This window comes from Lepus europaeus, chromosome 7 (genome assembly GCF_033115175.1).
Source record: "Lepus europaeus isolate LE1 chromosome 7, mLepTim1.pri, whole genome shotgun sequence".
Taxonomy (NCBI): domain Eukaryota; kingdom Metazoa; phylum Chordata; class Mammalia; order Lagomorpha; family Leporidae; genus Lepus; species Lepus europaeus.
In genome coordinates, this window is record NC_084833.1 from 62,499,361 (window position 1) to 62,515,219 (window position 15,859).

The window sequence follows — 15,859 nt, forward strand, 5'->3', positions numbered from 1 at the left end:
GAATAAAGGAAAAAAATGAAATGTGTTTAAATAGATATAGAGGGGCCAGCACTGTGGCACAGTAGGTTAATCCTCCGCCTGCGGAGCCGGCATCCCATATGGGTGCCAGTTCTAGTCCTGGCTGCTCTTCTTCCAATCCAGCTCTCTGCTGTGGCCTGGGAAGGCAGTAGAAGATGGCCCAAGTCCTTGGGCCCCTGCACCCGTATGGGAGACCAGAGGAAGCTCCTGGCTCCTGGCTTCAGATCAGCGCAGCTCCAGCTGTTGTGGCCATTTGGGGAGTGAACCAATGGATGGAAGACCTTCCTCTCTCTCTCTCTCTCTCTGTCTATAACTCTCTCAAATAAATAAAAATAAAATCTTAAAAAAATAGATATAGAAAGATATTGAAAAAAATTCAATACCTGTATTCATTGTAAAAGAAAAGAAAAACTTCTCTTCAACTTGATAAAGAACATTTAACAAAAATCTAGAGCCAACACTGAGTCTAATGATGAAAGTCTAACTGTTTTCTTTCAATATCAGGAAACAGACATGGATTTTGGTGCTTTACCGCTTCTATTCAATATTTAATAGTGCAGTAAGGCAAGAAAAAGAAATAAGAGGCAAACAATGAAAATAAGGAAGCAAAACTGCTAGAAAACACAATCACAAGCAGAGAACATCCTAATGAATCACCAAAAAACTCTAAGAACTAATACGTGATTTAGGTAAGAACACAGAATACAAGGTCAATATAAGAATCATTTTCATTATGACATACTAACAACAAATAACTGTAAAATGAAATTTAAAAATATAATTTACAATAGCATCAAAGACATAAAAAGACTTAGGGATCTAATTTAACAAAATTTAAAGACCTTTAAACCAAAAACTCTAAAATACTGTGAAGGAAAATAAGAACGTCTTGCTTATGAACCAGAAGACTCAACATTGTTAAGTCAATTCTCAAATTATAGACTGGATGCAACCTCAATCAAAACCCCAGCAGCCTTGTTGTAGGATAGCCAACAGAAAAGAGAATAGTTGAGTTTTAGATATAAATTAGTACTAAGAAAAAGATCCTTGTTGGAGGCTGTATAGTAATTTACAGGCTAGGTAATATCATGAAGAAAGGATCATACAGTGCATAGCTCTTCCTATAGATCTGCAGCTTAGTCCTGCTAAGCCACACTGTCAAGGATGAGCAGGTCGGCGGTGCCTTTTCCCACAAAGACACTGGGGACAGGCTTTGGTGAACATGTCCCTGTTTATTCACAGGCATGTACATTATAAAGGGCAAGTAGAAGGGGCGTAACTAACTCTGGGGAATGCTAACTATAGGACAGAACTAACACTGGCGCCAATATGCGTATCCAGTCAGCTTGAAGATATCTGATTGGTAGAAGACTGGGGCAGGGAGAAATGTACCTGGGCTCAGCTAACTCCTGAGATGGCCCACATCTTCCATTACACCAAAGAATTACTGAAAATTTTTAGGTATCTGATTTTTCATGTTAATGTGATAATCATTTCATCGTCAAAAAGAGAGAGAACCCCTAACATTTCAAATAAGATGAAATTTAAACATGCAAATAAAAATAAACTGTATCCTGGGATAACGTAAGCATAAATCCCATCAAAAAAGACAGCATTTAAAACTATTGGTTTCTTGGCAAGCTGCTTTTTCAAAATAAGTAGTTTTAAATTGTGGGAAAAATTCACATCTTAACTGTTTTAAACACACAGTTCAGTGGTATTAAATATATTCTTACTGTTGTTTAACCATCACCACCATCCATCTCCAGATCTCTTCCATCTTGCAAAACTGAAACTCCATACATTAAAAAACAACTCCCCAGTGACCCTTCCTCCGGCTACACCATTCCACCTCCTGTTTCTCTGACTCTGACTACTTCAAGTACCTCATACAAGTAGAATCATACAGTATTTTTCTTTTGTGACTAGCTTATTTATAGCCACTCCTGCTTTTTACTTACATGGACTATCTTTCTTCATGCATCCACTTTTAACATATTTGTGTCTTTGGATTTAACCTGAGTCTCTTACAGACAGCACATAATCAGAGCACGTTTTTCTGTCAATCTCTGTCTTTTGATTGGAGAGTTCAAGTCGTTTACATTTAAAGTAATTACTGGTGCCGGCGCTGTGGTGTAGCGGGTAAAGCCACCGCCTGCAGTGCTGGCGTCCCATATGGGCGCCAGTTTGAGTCCCAGCTGCTCCACTTCCGATCCAGCTCTCTGTTATGGCCTGGGAAAAGCAGTAGAAGATGGCCCAGGTCCTTGGGCCTCTGCACTCGCATGGGAGACCTGAAGAGGCTTCTGGCTTCAGACCGGCCCAGCTCTGGCTGTTGGAGGCTATCTGGGGAGTGAACCAATGGAAGACCTCTCTCTCTCTCTGCCTCTGCCTCTCTATAATTCTGCATTTCAAATAAGTAATTTTTAAAAAATAAATAAAGTAATTACCTTTTTTTTTTTTTTTTGACAGGCAGAGTGGACAGTGAGAGAGAGAGACGAGAGAAAGGTCTTCCTTTACCGTTGGTTCACCCTCCAGTGGCCACGGGCTGACCCAAAGCCAGGAGCCAAGTGCTTCTCCTGGTCTCCCATGCGGGTGCAGGGCCCAAGGACTTGGGCCATCCTCCACTGTACCTCCGGGCCATAGCAGAGAGCTGGCCTGGAAGAGGGGCACCGGGACAGAATCTGGTGCCCCAACTGGGACTAGAACCGGGTGTGCTGGTGCTGCAGGCGGAGGATTAGCCTATTGAGCCATGGCGCCAGCCAAAAGTAATTACTGATAAGGTGGTTTTTGTTCAGGTTGATTTTTGTTAAATTTATTTATTTGAAATGCAGAGTCAGAGAGAGAGAGAGAAGAGAGAAGAGAGAGGAGAGAAAAGAGAAGAGAGAAGAGAGAAGAGAGAGAGAGAAAATCCTTCATACACTAGTTCACTCCCCAAATGTCTGCAATTGCCAGGTTTGGGCCAGGCTGAAGGTAGGCTGAAGCAACTCCATCCTGGTCTCCCATATGGGTGGCAGGGGCCTAAGCACTTGGGTTACCTTCTGTTGCCTTCACAGGTACTTTAGCAGGAAGCTCAGTGGGAAGTGGGGTAGCCCAAATTGACCAGCACTCTGATATGATATGCTGGCATACCAAGAGGCAGCCTAACCTACTGTACCACAACTCAGGCCTGGTATTGATTTGATTACTATTATTTTTCTGAGTGAAATATTTTAATTCCCTTCTCATTTCAGTTTTTAGATTATGTGTATATTCATAGCTTTTTAAAATTGTATTTATCACTGGATTATATTTAATATCCTAATGTTGAAATACTCCCAAGTAAGCTACATTTAAAAAATTCAAAAACCAAATATCAGGTCAAGAATATTATTACTAAAGTTTAACTAAGGGGCTACTGTTGTGGCACAGTGGGTTAAGCTACCTCCTGTGACACATATGTGACATATGAGTGTCAGTTCAAGTCTCAGTTGCTCCACTTTCAAGCTAGCTCCCTGCTAATGTACCAGGGAAGGCAGTGGAAGATGGCCCAAGCATTTGGTCCCCTGCCACTCATGTGGGAGACCTGGGTGGAGTTCCAGGCTCCTGGCTTTGCCTAGCCCCAGCTGCTGCGGCCATTTAGGAAGTAAACCAAAGGATGCTTACAGATCTCTGTCTCTCCCTCTCTTTCTTTCACTCTGCCTTTCAAATAACAACAAAATTAAAAACAATTTAACTTAAGCAGTTGTTGCCTCGTTTCAATCCTTGGGTTGGTTGAAGCTATAGACAGTGCCTCTGCTAAGACAAATACTCGTGGAAATCACAGAGATTGTGCTAAGTAACAGTTTGTTCATAAGTTTATGCCTATTGTTTTCATCAGCCTCTGGCACACAGAAGTTCTCATTAGGTTATTGAATTAATCAACTAGTGAATTTGTCCCAAATTAATCAGCCAAGAATTAATTCATCAAATTAATCACTATTCTTTGGAAAAGCATAGGAAATTTATATTTTCAATTTCTTCTGACTGAAAAAAGCTTCTTTAACTGATTACTGAGCACCACAAGACATTTTTATTCTAATTAGCAACACTGGATGGAAACATAATATAGAGAAGACTGGATAAGAAGACTGGATGAACCAACAAGGGATTGTATCAATCCTGTTAGCAGGAGTTTGAAAAACAAACATGAAGGATGTAATGAAATTTAACAAGATTTCTCTCTTTTGTGTAGGTTTTGATAACAAAGTAAGGAAGACAAAAACCAATACAAACAATATACAGGAAGAAAAAAGTTACCGATAAAAATAATTATTGTCAATTCCTTTGAAGGCTCTTGTGGTATAGCCTATCCAAAAATTTCTTTCAACAATCCCCAATAAATAAGCCCTCAGAATTGCCAGTTAATCTTAGTGAGGCTATTTTTATGTCTGGTAAGTGGAAATTAAGAAAAAGATCACTAAGGTAACAGCAAGTAGGGCCAGCACTGTGACGTAGCAGGTAAAGCTGCTGCCTGCAGTGCCAGCATCCAATAAGGGCACCAGTTCGAGTCCTGGCTGCTCCATTTCTGATTCAGCTCTCTGCTATGGCCTGGGAAAGCAGCAGAAGATGGCCCAAGTCCCTGGATCCCTGCACCCGCGTGGGAGACCTGGAAGAAGCTCTTGGTGGCTGCTGATCGGCCCAGCTCTGGCCATTGTGGCCACTTGGGGAGTGAACCAGCAGATGGAAGAGCTCTCTGTCTCTGGATCTGCCTCTCCTTAACTCTGTCTTTCAAATAAATAAACAAATCTTTTAAAAAATTAACAGCAAGATAAATTTTTTAGATATTCAAATCTGAGATAATGGATCTAGCATCATAGTTTTAGAGTATCCCCTATTTTTGGTAAGAAAACTATCTTAGAATATAGACCTAAATACTTGCATTAGGACAGGTGAGACATTTTGTTATGGGAACCTTGCTTCATATTTTTAGCCTTAAATTAACACAGTGTAGGTTAACATATTCATGGAAAAAATGGGCCATTCATTCAGCTTAAATGAGGACTCTGTGTGCCTGATACTACTGCTGCCTTGGGGGTGAGGGAGGGTTTGGTAGAGTTACCAGACAGTGACAGCATGCATGGAGTCTGGAAATGGAAAATATAAGAACATAACCCTCCAAAAACTTCTGAGACTTGTCCCAAAATAATTTCTCCTGTTCCACCAAGGCTCTGAAACTGGCTTCATCCACAGTGTGGAGAAACAAACAACAGGAAAAACTCTTCTGCCACAAGCCAATGTTTCTCAAACTAGGCAAGGGCCTGCCAACAGTATTTGGCTAGCACCCCAGGGTGGTTGTTTGGCCATGACCCTGAATTCAGAGAGGAAAATGTTTACTCATTGTACACCCTGCCCTCCTCACTGCCGAGGCTGCAGGTTAGATCGTGTCAGGAATGAAGGCGAGGTGGGGTTACTAGGAGTTCTCTAGACAGGGCAGAAGACAAGTCTGTTGAGGCTCAGATCACGCTAAGCTTCCTTACCCATCACCTCACAACCACTGAAACACTTCCTCAACACCTCCAGAGTCCTGTGGGAGTGTCTGAAAATCATTAGTTTAGACTAACCCCCACCAATGCAAGAATTCCTTCTAAAGAGCTCCTTCTAAAGGGCCCCTTGCAAACACTTGCCTAGCATCTTCTTGTACACTTACAGGGCTGTACTATGTTCAAGGAGTCCTTATTCTGTTGTTGGAAAAGATCTGACAACTATAAAGCAGCTGATTGTTACAAATATTTTTTAATACCAAACTCAAACTTGCCTCCTTTATATCTTCATCTTTTGGTTTAACTTCTGCCTTTGGAGGTTTCATAGCCTAAGTCTGTGCTATCCCTGTTTCTCTAATTAATTATATGCAAGAGTGGTTCAAAACTTTTGTGGGGAATGGAAAGAAAAGAGAAGTTTACTTGGGGCTGGCACCGAGGCGTAGTAGGATAAGTCTCTGCCTGTGGTGCCAGCATCCCATATGAGTGCTGGTTCATGACCCAGCTGCTCCTCTTCTGATCCAGCTCTCTGCTATGGCCCAAGTGCTTGGGCCCCTCCACCTGCATGGGAGACCTAGAGGAAGCTCCTGGCTCCTGGCTTGGGATCAGCCAAGCCCTGGTTATTGTGCCCATCTAGGGAGTAAACCAGTAGATGGAAAACCTCTCTCTGTCTCTCTCTCTCTCTCTGTTTGCAACTCGGCCTCTCAAATAAATAAAGAAATCTTTGAAGAAATAAAATAAATACAAGATAAATTTAAAAAGAGAAGTTTATTTCAGTGCAAAAAAAAATTGTAATTCATGCATATGAGGGGTCTCTAAAAGTTTACAGAAAATATGTACTGTGAAAATACTATGCATGGATTTCAAGGGTGGCAGTAGATTAGAGTGGAAGATTTTTGTAAGGAAATGTGAAAGAAAGAAAGTAAACTAACTCTGCTTAGGGCCAGCTCACAGACGACCTGTGTGCATTATATGCATATGTATCTATGCAGCTACAACATAGTGAAGGGATTTGCAGGTAGACATTTACAAAAAAGACTGAGAGTACCCAGCCCTCAGGGGATTGTGTTCTTGTTGGGAAGGCACAAGAACATATGACTGAGACTGAGAGCTGAGTGCTCAGCGGCAGTCTGTGCCCACAGACTGAAGGAGCCCTGGGGACTGGGCCTTCCATGGTTAATATTTTCTTGCTTTCCATTTTCAATTTCTTCCCCTCCAGAGCCTGGAATATAAGCCTAGTTATATGAACTCTGGATATTATACACACAATGTACATTTTTTGAAGGTTTCACAGCTTCCATAAAATTCTCAGAGTACCGTATGTGGTGGAATGAGAAGGCCATGCCAAGGTGGCTGCTGGCAAGTGAGCGTCAGTTACTCAGGAATGGCTTTGAAACCCACCTTTTTAATCAAAAAAGATTAAAAGCCACTTTTCCCCTTCTCTGCTTAACCAAACATTTCCTATTCTTAAAAGCCCAGCTTATGCCCCTTGGCCAAGGAATCTTTCATGTGGAGATCTTCTAGGCTCTGACCTCATATATGTCAATTTATCCACAGTTAATTTGACTGATTTATTATGTATTTTGTGGAGACTTTAAAATTAGAATTTTCATTGTGACCTAATTCCCAATTTTTATTAAAATGTTTATTTATTTTCATCTACTGGAAAGGCAGAGGGCAGCACTGTGGCGCCAGTGGGTTAAGACACTATCTGCAACATTTGCAATCATGTCAGTTCAAGTCCCAGCTACTCTGTTTCTAATCCAGCTCCCTGATAACATGCCTGGAAAAGCAGTGGAAGATGGCCCAGGTGCCTGGGCCCTTTCCACCCATGTAGGTGGCCAGGATGGAGTTCCAGGCTCCTGGAGTTGACCTGGCCCAGCCCCAGCCATTGAGGCCTTTTGGGGAGTGAAACAGAGGATGGAAGATCTTTCTGTTTCTCCCTCTCTGCCTTTCAAAATAAATAAATAAATATTTTTAAAAAATATTTAAAAGGCAGGGGTGGGAAGTAGGGGCAAGTAGGGTATCCATGTACTGGCTCACTCCCCAGATATAACAGCCAGGGCTCTACCAAGCTGAATCCAGGAGCCGGGAACTCCTTCTGGGTCTCTCACATGGGTAGCAGGAGCTCAGCACTTGAGCCACCATCTACTGCTTCCCAGGATGTATTAGCAGCAAGCCAGATCAGCAATAGAAATGCCAGAACTTAAAACCTCACTCCGATATGGGATGTGGAGTCCCAAGCTCTAATCTGCTACACCACAACACTGTCCCTTAATTCTTCTGTTATTAAATGTTTGTGATTTAAACTCTTCACAATAGGTTCTGCGTTTTTGTTGTTACACTCATCGGCACTGTCTTCTATAAAACAGGTAGTCAATAAACAAAACTGTGGACACAGATGAAGATGGTGACTCATCTTCAACAAATGTATAGCAACTCAGTCTTAACAATGTATACTGAGGTCGGTGCTGTGGTACAGTAGGTTAAGCCTCTGCCTGCGACATCAGCATCTCATATGGGCGCTGGTTCTAGTCCTAGCTGCTCCTCTTCTGATCCAGCTCTCTACTATGGCCTGGGAAAGCAGTAGAAGATGGCCCAGGCACTTGGGCCCCTGCACCCTGAGGGAGACCCAGAAGAAGCTCCTGGCTCCTGGCTCTTGGCTTCGGATCAGTGCAGTTTTGGCCATTGCGGCCATTTGGGGAGTGAACCAGCAGATGGAAAACCTTTCTGTCTCTCCCTCTTACTGTCTGTAACTCCACCTCTCAAATAAATACATAAAATCTTAAAAAAAAAAAAAAAAGATGCATACCACAGCAGTGACACTGTCATTGGAGCTGGGAAAAATGCCACAACGAGCTGCACCTTACCTCTGCTTTACGAATATTTTCTCTAGCTTCATCTATTTTTTGTTCCAGCTCTGCTCGGCTTTGTTCTGATATGGCAACTCCATGGCATTCCAGATCATTCAGAACCTATTAAAGAAAATAGGAAAGTGTCACTTTTTTCTTCCCCTCTTTTTGCCTTAAGTGACTAGAGTATTTAGTTAATTCAAAGGCTTAAGTGACTAACTGCCATGATTCTGTTTTTAAGCTTTGCCTCATTTATTTAATTAAAAAATTATTTTTAAATAATTATACTCACAGCAAATTGCAAAACCAGTACAGACAGTCTCCTCATCCAGGTTTCCCCAATGGTGACAGCTTAGATAAATACACAGAGTCCCCCAGGTGATACCTTCCAAGATCCCAGTGGATGCCTAAACCTTCAGAAAACACCAAACCTACATAAGCTGTTTTTTTCCTAATTGTCTTTCAGCGTTACCGTATAGTACCAGTGCTAATCTGCCCATCCATGTTTTATACCTTACTGCCTCCTTTATATCACTGCTCTTGTGTTTTGGGCCATTATTAATAAAAACAAAGGGTAACTTGAATATAAGCACACTGATACTATGACAGCTGATATCATAACTGGGATGGCTGCTAATGACTAACGGTGGGTACTGTATAGTGTGTATGTGCTGAACAATGGATGATTCACATCCTGTTTACTATAGCACAAGAGTTCATCATGATATGCAGAACAGTGTGCAATTTAAAACTTATGAGTTGCTTACTTATGGAATTTCCCATTTAATGTTTTCTGACCACAGTTGATTGTGGGGAGCTGAAACCACAAAGGAGGACTACTATAGGAGAGTATAAAAAGCAAGAAATTGATACTGGGATAATCTACAGATCCTGTTTGGAAAGTACAAATTTCGACATGCATACCCTTAATTTAAAAAATATTACACGAATAGAGTATTATTGCAAAAGAGCAACTAATACAATATGACAAGTCTCCATTGTACCTGCACCATCCACCATGTGCTCTCCATCTCAAGAAAATGATCATCCCAAGGCTGGTATTGTGGCACAGTGGGTTAAACCACTGCCTGTGACACTGGCATACGATATGAGTGCTGGTTCAAGACTGGCTGCTCCACTTCCAATGTGGCTCCCTGCTAATGCACCTGGGAAAGCAGCTGAAGATGGCCCAAGAGCTTGAGACCCTGCTACCCATGTTGGATATCTGGATGGAGCCCTGCCAACTGTGGCATGCGAGATGCCACAGCAGATGGGAGATCTATCTCTCTCCTTCTTTTTCTGTAAATCTTTTAAAAATATAAATCTTAAAAAGAAAAAAAAAACATAAAATGATCATCCTGTCCATTTATGTATATTTTCCTAAACCATTTTTTATTCATTCCCACATATACTTACACAAAGTTTTGTTTAAAAAAGTAACAAAATGGGGCTGGTGTTGTGGCGTAGCAGGTAAAGGTGCTGCCTGCGACACTGGCACCCCATATTGGTGCCAGCTCTAGTCCTGGCTGCTCCACTTCTGATCCAGCTCCCTGCTAATGTGCCTGGGAAGGCAGCAAAAGATGGCCCATGTGCTCAAATCCCTGCGCCAATGTAGGAGACCTGGAAGAAGCTCCTGGCTCCGGCCTGGCCCAGTTCTGGTCATTGGAGCCATTTGGGGAGTGAACTAGCGGATGGCAGACTTCTCTAACTCTGTCTTTCAAATAAATAAAATGAATCTTTAAAAAATAACAAAATGAGATATATTATCCCAGCAAAGTGTCTAAGAAACCTTTTCATGTTTGTATACAGATTGACTTCACTCTCTTTAATCTATAATTAAATAGTTTATTGTATCATATTTTATCTGCTCTTACTGTACTGCTATTTGAAGTTTCAAACTTCTCAATATTATAAACAGTATTATAAAAAAAGCTTAGTGATTCTTTGAACACATATGGAACTATTTATTTCAGATAAAAACATGGAAGTGGAAATTGTACATTCGAATTTTAACAGGCATTGTCAAATTATTCCCAAAAGGTTGTACTTACTCTTCTGCTAATAGCATGTGAGAGCATGTTTCCCTACATCTTACCAATAATGGACACTGCCAATCTTTAAAATTGTGCCAATATGATATATGATGTTTTTAAAAAGTGATCTTATTGTTTTCATTTTCACGTCTTTAACAGAGAGCATCCTTTCACATGTTGTTGGCCACCTATATTTCTACTTTTTCATAAAAAATCTGAAAGGCAGAGAGAGGCAGACAGGCAGGCAGGCAGACACACATTTTCCATTCACTGTTCATTCCCTAAATGTCCACGTTAGCCAGGGTTAGGCCAGGCCAAGGTTAGGAGCCAGAAACTCAGTCTGGGTCCCCCACTTGGGGGGGACCCAACACTTGAATCGTCATCTGTTGCTCCTAGGGTGTGCATCAGCAGGAAGCCAGAAAGGGAAGGAGAGCTGGGAACTGAACATAGGCACTCCGATATGGATATGGGCATCCCAAGTGTGTCGTAACCTCGGATTTCTACTTCTATGAATGCCTCTGTTTTTTTCTACTTTTTTGTCTTATTATTATTATTTCAGGATTTTTCTTTGTAGATATTAGTCTCTTTTTCTGTCATTTAAATTACAAGTATTAACTCCTCCTTTATTCCTATATTCTTTTTTTATGTTTTTTGTTCAACAGAAATTTTTAAATTTTGTGAAGTCACATTTATCAATCTTTTCCTTACAGCTCCTGGGTTTAGTGTCTTTCTTAAGAAGGTATCAGCAGGGGCTGGTGCTGTGGTGCAGTAGGCTAAGCCTCTGCCTGTGGCGCCAGTTCGTGTCCTGGCTACTCTTCTTCTGACCCAGCTCTCTGCTATGGCCTGGGAAAGCAGTAGAAGATGGCCCAAGTCCTTGGGTCCCTGCACCTGTGTGGGAGATGGCTCGTGGCTTCAGATCAGTTTAGCTCCAGCTGTTGCAGCCATTTGAGAAGTGAACCAGCACACAGAAGACCTTTTTCTCTGCCTCTCCCTTTCCCTGTCTGTAACTCTACCTCTCAAATAAATAAATATTTTTTTTAAAAAAAAGAAGGCATCTGTAATACATTAAACGTTCTTCATTTTTCCAGTTTTTAGCACTTAATTTTTTATAAATAGATTTATTTATTTATTTATTTATTTGAAAGGCAGAGTTAGAGAGGCAGAGAGGTCTTCCATGCTTATTCACTCCCCAAATGGCTGCAATGATCAGGGCTGAGCCAAGCCAAAGTCAGGAGCTAGGAGCTAGGAGCTTCTTCCATGGGTAGCAGGGGTCTGAGCACTTGGGTCATCTTCCCCCTGCTTTTCCAAGCATTAGCAGAGAGCTAGACTGGAAGTGGAGCAGCTGGGACATGAACTGGCACCCATATCGGATGCCAGCATTACAGGCAGTGGCTTAACCCACTATGCCACAACACTGGCCCAGCACTTAACTTTCTAATCCTTCTGAAATGTACTTTGCATATAGTGGAAGGGAAGAATCTAACTTTATATTTTTTCCTAAATACATACATAACTGCTCTGACACCATTTACTTAATTCTTTCCCCAAAGATTTTAAAGGACATTAGCATTTCTGTTTGTTTGTTTGAGCAAAGCAAGATTTACTGAAGTCAAAAACCTGCCACAGCAGTCAGGAGGGGGACTCCGAGAGACCTAGCACATCTTTTATTATGAGAAACTTCAGGGGCCAGAATTGTGGCGCAGCAAGTAAAGCTACCACCTACAATGCTGGTATCCCACATGGGTCCCAGTTCGTGTCTTGGCTGTTTAACTTCCAATACAGTTCCCTGCTACTGGCCTGGGAAAAGCAGAGGAAGATGGCCCAAGTCCTTGGGTCCCTGCACTCATATGGGAGACCAGGAAGAAGCTCCTGGCTCCTGCCTGGCCCAGCCCTAGCAATTGAGGCCATTTGGGGAGTGAACCAGCAGATGGAAGATTTCTCTCTCTCCCTCCTTCTCTCTCTGTATTTCTTTCAATTAAATAAATAAAATCTTAAAAAAAAAAAAAGGAAGCTGGATGTCATGATGAAGGAAGAGAGGCTATAGGTATAAACAAAACTGAGAAAAAATGTCTGTACTTCATTTCTTTGCACTTTGTAGTCTTGAAATATAATTTCATGGAATCTACAATTGAGTCTTCAAAAATCTGCCTTGAGGAGATGAAAATCTATATTAATTTGGCATATGTAATACACTACCACTGGCCTTACTTAGGCAGTTCTATAGCACACAGATGAATTGATGTGTTGCTGCTAAAAGGCTTAAGGAATTTCCAAATAGATAGGGACAGCATTCTGCTGAGTGCTGACGAAGAAAAACCACATACAGGACATTTTCCACCTTAATAAAACTCTGCTCTGTACACTGGTTTGACAAGCTGAACACGGCCAGGGCTCTCCATCACACTTACCCGTTGCTGGTGAACAATGTTTTTGTGCTCACGTGCCACACGTGTGGCCCATTTCCGAGCCTCCTTATTTAGACTGTGCTCTTCTGTAGTCCCAGTTTCTGATTCTAATTGTCGGCTCTACAACACAAGAGAGAAAGCAAGAAAATTGCTGTTACCCTCACTGCAACTCCCACTTTGTAGTTGGACCAAAGGACCTTCACCTAATCAGCACTCAAAACACAAGGCGTGTCCACTACTGTGGGAAGCCGCGTCTCAGGTCGCAGCGGGTCAGCAGAAGACTAAGACAACAGTGTGCAACCAGAAATGACCACAGGTTTTTTTGTCTTACACTGCTGCACATGAAACCTTCAGCTCTCCTATCGTGGACTGACCTTTCTGGGGTGAAGGAAGCAAAGAAGAAAGGGCTCCTGCCAGCTCACTAACAACACTAAAGTCACTGCCTGGAGAAATTTCGAGAAATTTCCGCAGTTTCAGTGCGACTGAAGAAAGGATCACTGAACATAAGTGAGAAGAACAAAACAAAACAAACAAACTGGATTTAATTTAGTCACAGGCCAAACTATCAAAAGTCAGACTAGTTTTTGCTCTTTCTCTGGGTTTTAAAAGAAAAGGTGCTAGACCAAATGATTATCAAGAGTTTCTTCTCTCTCTAAAAGTACTACAGTTCTGTTTTACAAGGGACAAACTACAAAATCTAAACAAGCAGTGGTAATAGTTAACTCCTACTGTGCAAGGTACAGGAAGTGCTTTTCACAGAAAAGGAAATCAAGACTCAGAGAGGTTAAATAATTTTTCCAATATCTTTAAGATATTAAGTGTTTCAATCATAATTAAACAAATGTGTCTGATTCTAGAACCAGAGGTGTTCACCACTAATCTATTTTAATTCTCTCTGAATTCTAAAAAGTTCTTGAAAAATAAACTTTATTAAAACTGCTAGAAAAGAATTCTAGAAATTCTTTTGCAACATCACATAACTGAAAATTGACAGACCTAGTAGAATTTGATAAATTGGCTTTAAAAATGTATTACTTTTGTTGGAAAGACTGTGATGAGACAGGTTATTTTTTTTTTATTCTATGCAGACAATCCAGCTAAAGCTACATTATATAATGACTAATGATTTTAAATAGAGTACAATAATAAAATTCAAATCTAACCAATTTTACATTTACATTTTAATTGATTCTTTGGGCTACCAGGAATCTGGCAATCAACTTGATTATTCTATTTTGCTTTGCAAATGGTTCTAGGCATTCAAACTGATATCCCTCTTAGAAGTTAGCGACATTAGTATGTTAAACCTGAGACACAGATGCAAATGAAATACACATTAGCCAGAGGAATCTAATGTGTAATGATGCAGTCTGAAGAGTCTAGGTACAGGGTGTTGAGTCAGACAGACTTGGTTTTGAACCTATTCTATGAAATTTACTAGGTTTATGAACTTGGGCCTGTTATTACGAGTTTTGGCTACATCAGAAAATTGGTAAAAATGCTCTCGCCTATCTTAAAAGGGTAATTTGGATAAAATGAGGTCATGTTTTCAATACTTTGGTATAGTATCTACATATAATAAGCATCCAAAAATGTAATTGTTGGGGTGGGCATTTGTGGCGTAGTATGTTAAGCCATCATCTGGGATGCCTGTGTCCTATACCAGAGTGCCTGGGAATGAATCCCAGCACGGCTCTATATTCCAGCTTCCTGCTAAGATGCCTGGAGGCAGCAGATGATGGTCCAACTACTTTGGTCCCTGCCACCCACCTGGAAGACCCAGATGATCTTCCAGGCTCCTGGCTTTGGCCTGGCCCAGTCCTGGATGTTGCAGGCATTTGAGGAGTGAACCACTGGCTGGAAGATGTATGTGTGTGTGTGTGTGTGTGTCACTGTGTCTTTCAAATAGGTAAATTAAAGCTTAAATTTTTAATGTAATTAAAATATTAATGTAATTAAAATATTAATGTAATTGTTAAAAATCCAACTGAAAATTACTTGAAACAAAAAATTTTCTCATTACTGTTTATAAGGCAGATCTCACAGAGAATATGAATTTGTAGGGAGTAGAGCTGATGAGAGAGGAGGCAGCTGATAGAGGAATTTCATTTCTTGAGCAGCATTTTAGGAACATGTAAAGGGTTTAAATTGTGTGCTGGCTGTAATGTACCATAACCCAACTGGTCACTTAGATAATTTACGTTTTTTTCTTTCTTAACATTATTAATTCTTTTTAAAATTTTATTTTATTATTTATTAATATAATAAATATAATAATATTAGTTATTATTATTATGCCATGAATTGCTAGGGAATGGGTTCTAGCAGCTCAGGTTCCTTTCTACTGGTAGTGACCAAGTGGGCTTCCCCGGGTGCAGCAGGCTAGTGCTTCAACTCAGCCCAGGGACCTTTCTCTTTGACTTCCTTCTTTTCCTGATCATTTTCCTTCACACATTTCAGGAAGCTCTCTTGGCTCAATACTCACATGAGCTCTCCTGGCAAGAACACTATTATCTTCTTGAAGAAGAATATGAGAATTTAAAAGTAAAATATCAAACGGCACTATAGCCTGGCTCTGGAAAAGTTCACTCACTCAACTTGAGATATATATATATATATATATATATATATATATATATATATATTTTTTTTTTTTTTCTGAGAGGCGGAGAGAGAGAGAGAGAGAGAGAAACAGAGAACTCCTATTCATTGATTCTCTCTCCAAATGTCTGTAGCAGCTGGGACTGGGCCAGGCAGAAGCAAGGAGCTGCCTTGTCTACCATGTGGTCAATGTTATCCCAACATCTCTCTCTAGGTAGACACATATTTAGATGTAAATGTACAACTTCATGTATATGCATGTACAGGATGTTGGAACAACACTCACCAAAATTTATCAGTAATTACCTCTGAACCATCAGAGCTCAGGTGAAAACCTCCCTTTTAATTTTTTTTTTAATAATTAGAAAACATAGATAAAGTTATCACTTACTGGATATTTCCTCTCTGTGTGCTTTAATTTCATTTAATTCTCAAAGCAATTCTAGTAGAGATAT

The 15,859-nt window shown here is 40.7% G+C and overlaps 1 protein-coding gene across 2 annotated transcripts in view; it reads right to left on the minus strand.

Moving 5' to 3' along the window:
* FCHSD2 (FCH and double SH3 domains 2) overlaps positions 1 to 15,859 on the minus strand; it is a 292,425-nt gene that overhangs the window by 35,696 nt on the left and 240,870 nt on the right. For both annotated transcript variants that reach the window (XM_062196673.1, XM_062196672.1), the window contains exons 11-12: positions 12,807 to 12,923; positions 8,384 to 8,488 (exon numbers count right to left, since the gene is read on the minus strand). In XM_062196673.1, the coding sequence (XP_062052657.1) occupies positions 8,384 to 8,488; positions 12,807 to 12,923 (222 nt within the window). The remainder of the gene's footprint in view (positions 1 to 8,383; positions 8,489 to 12,806; positions 12,924 to 15,859) is intronic.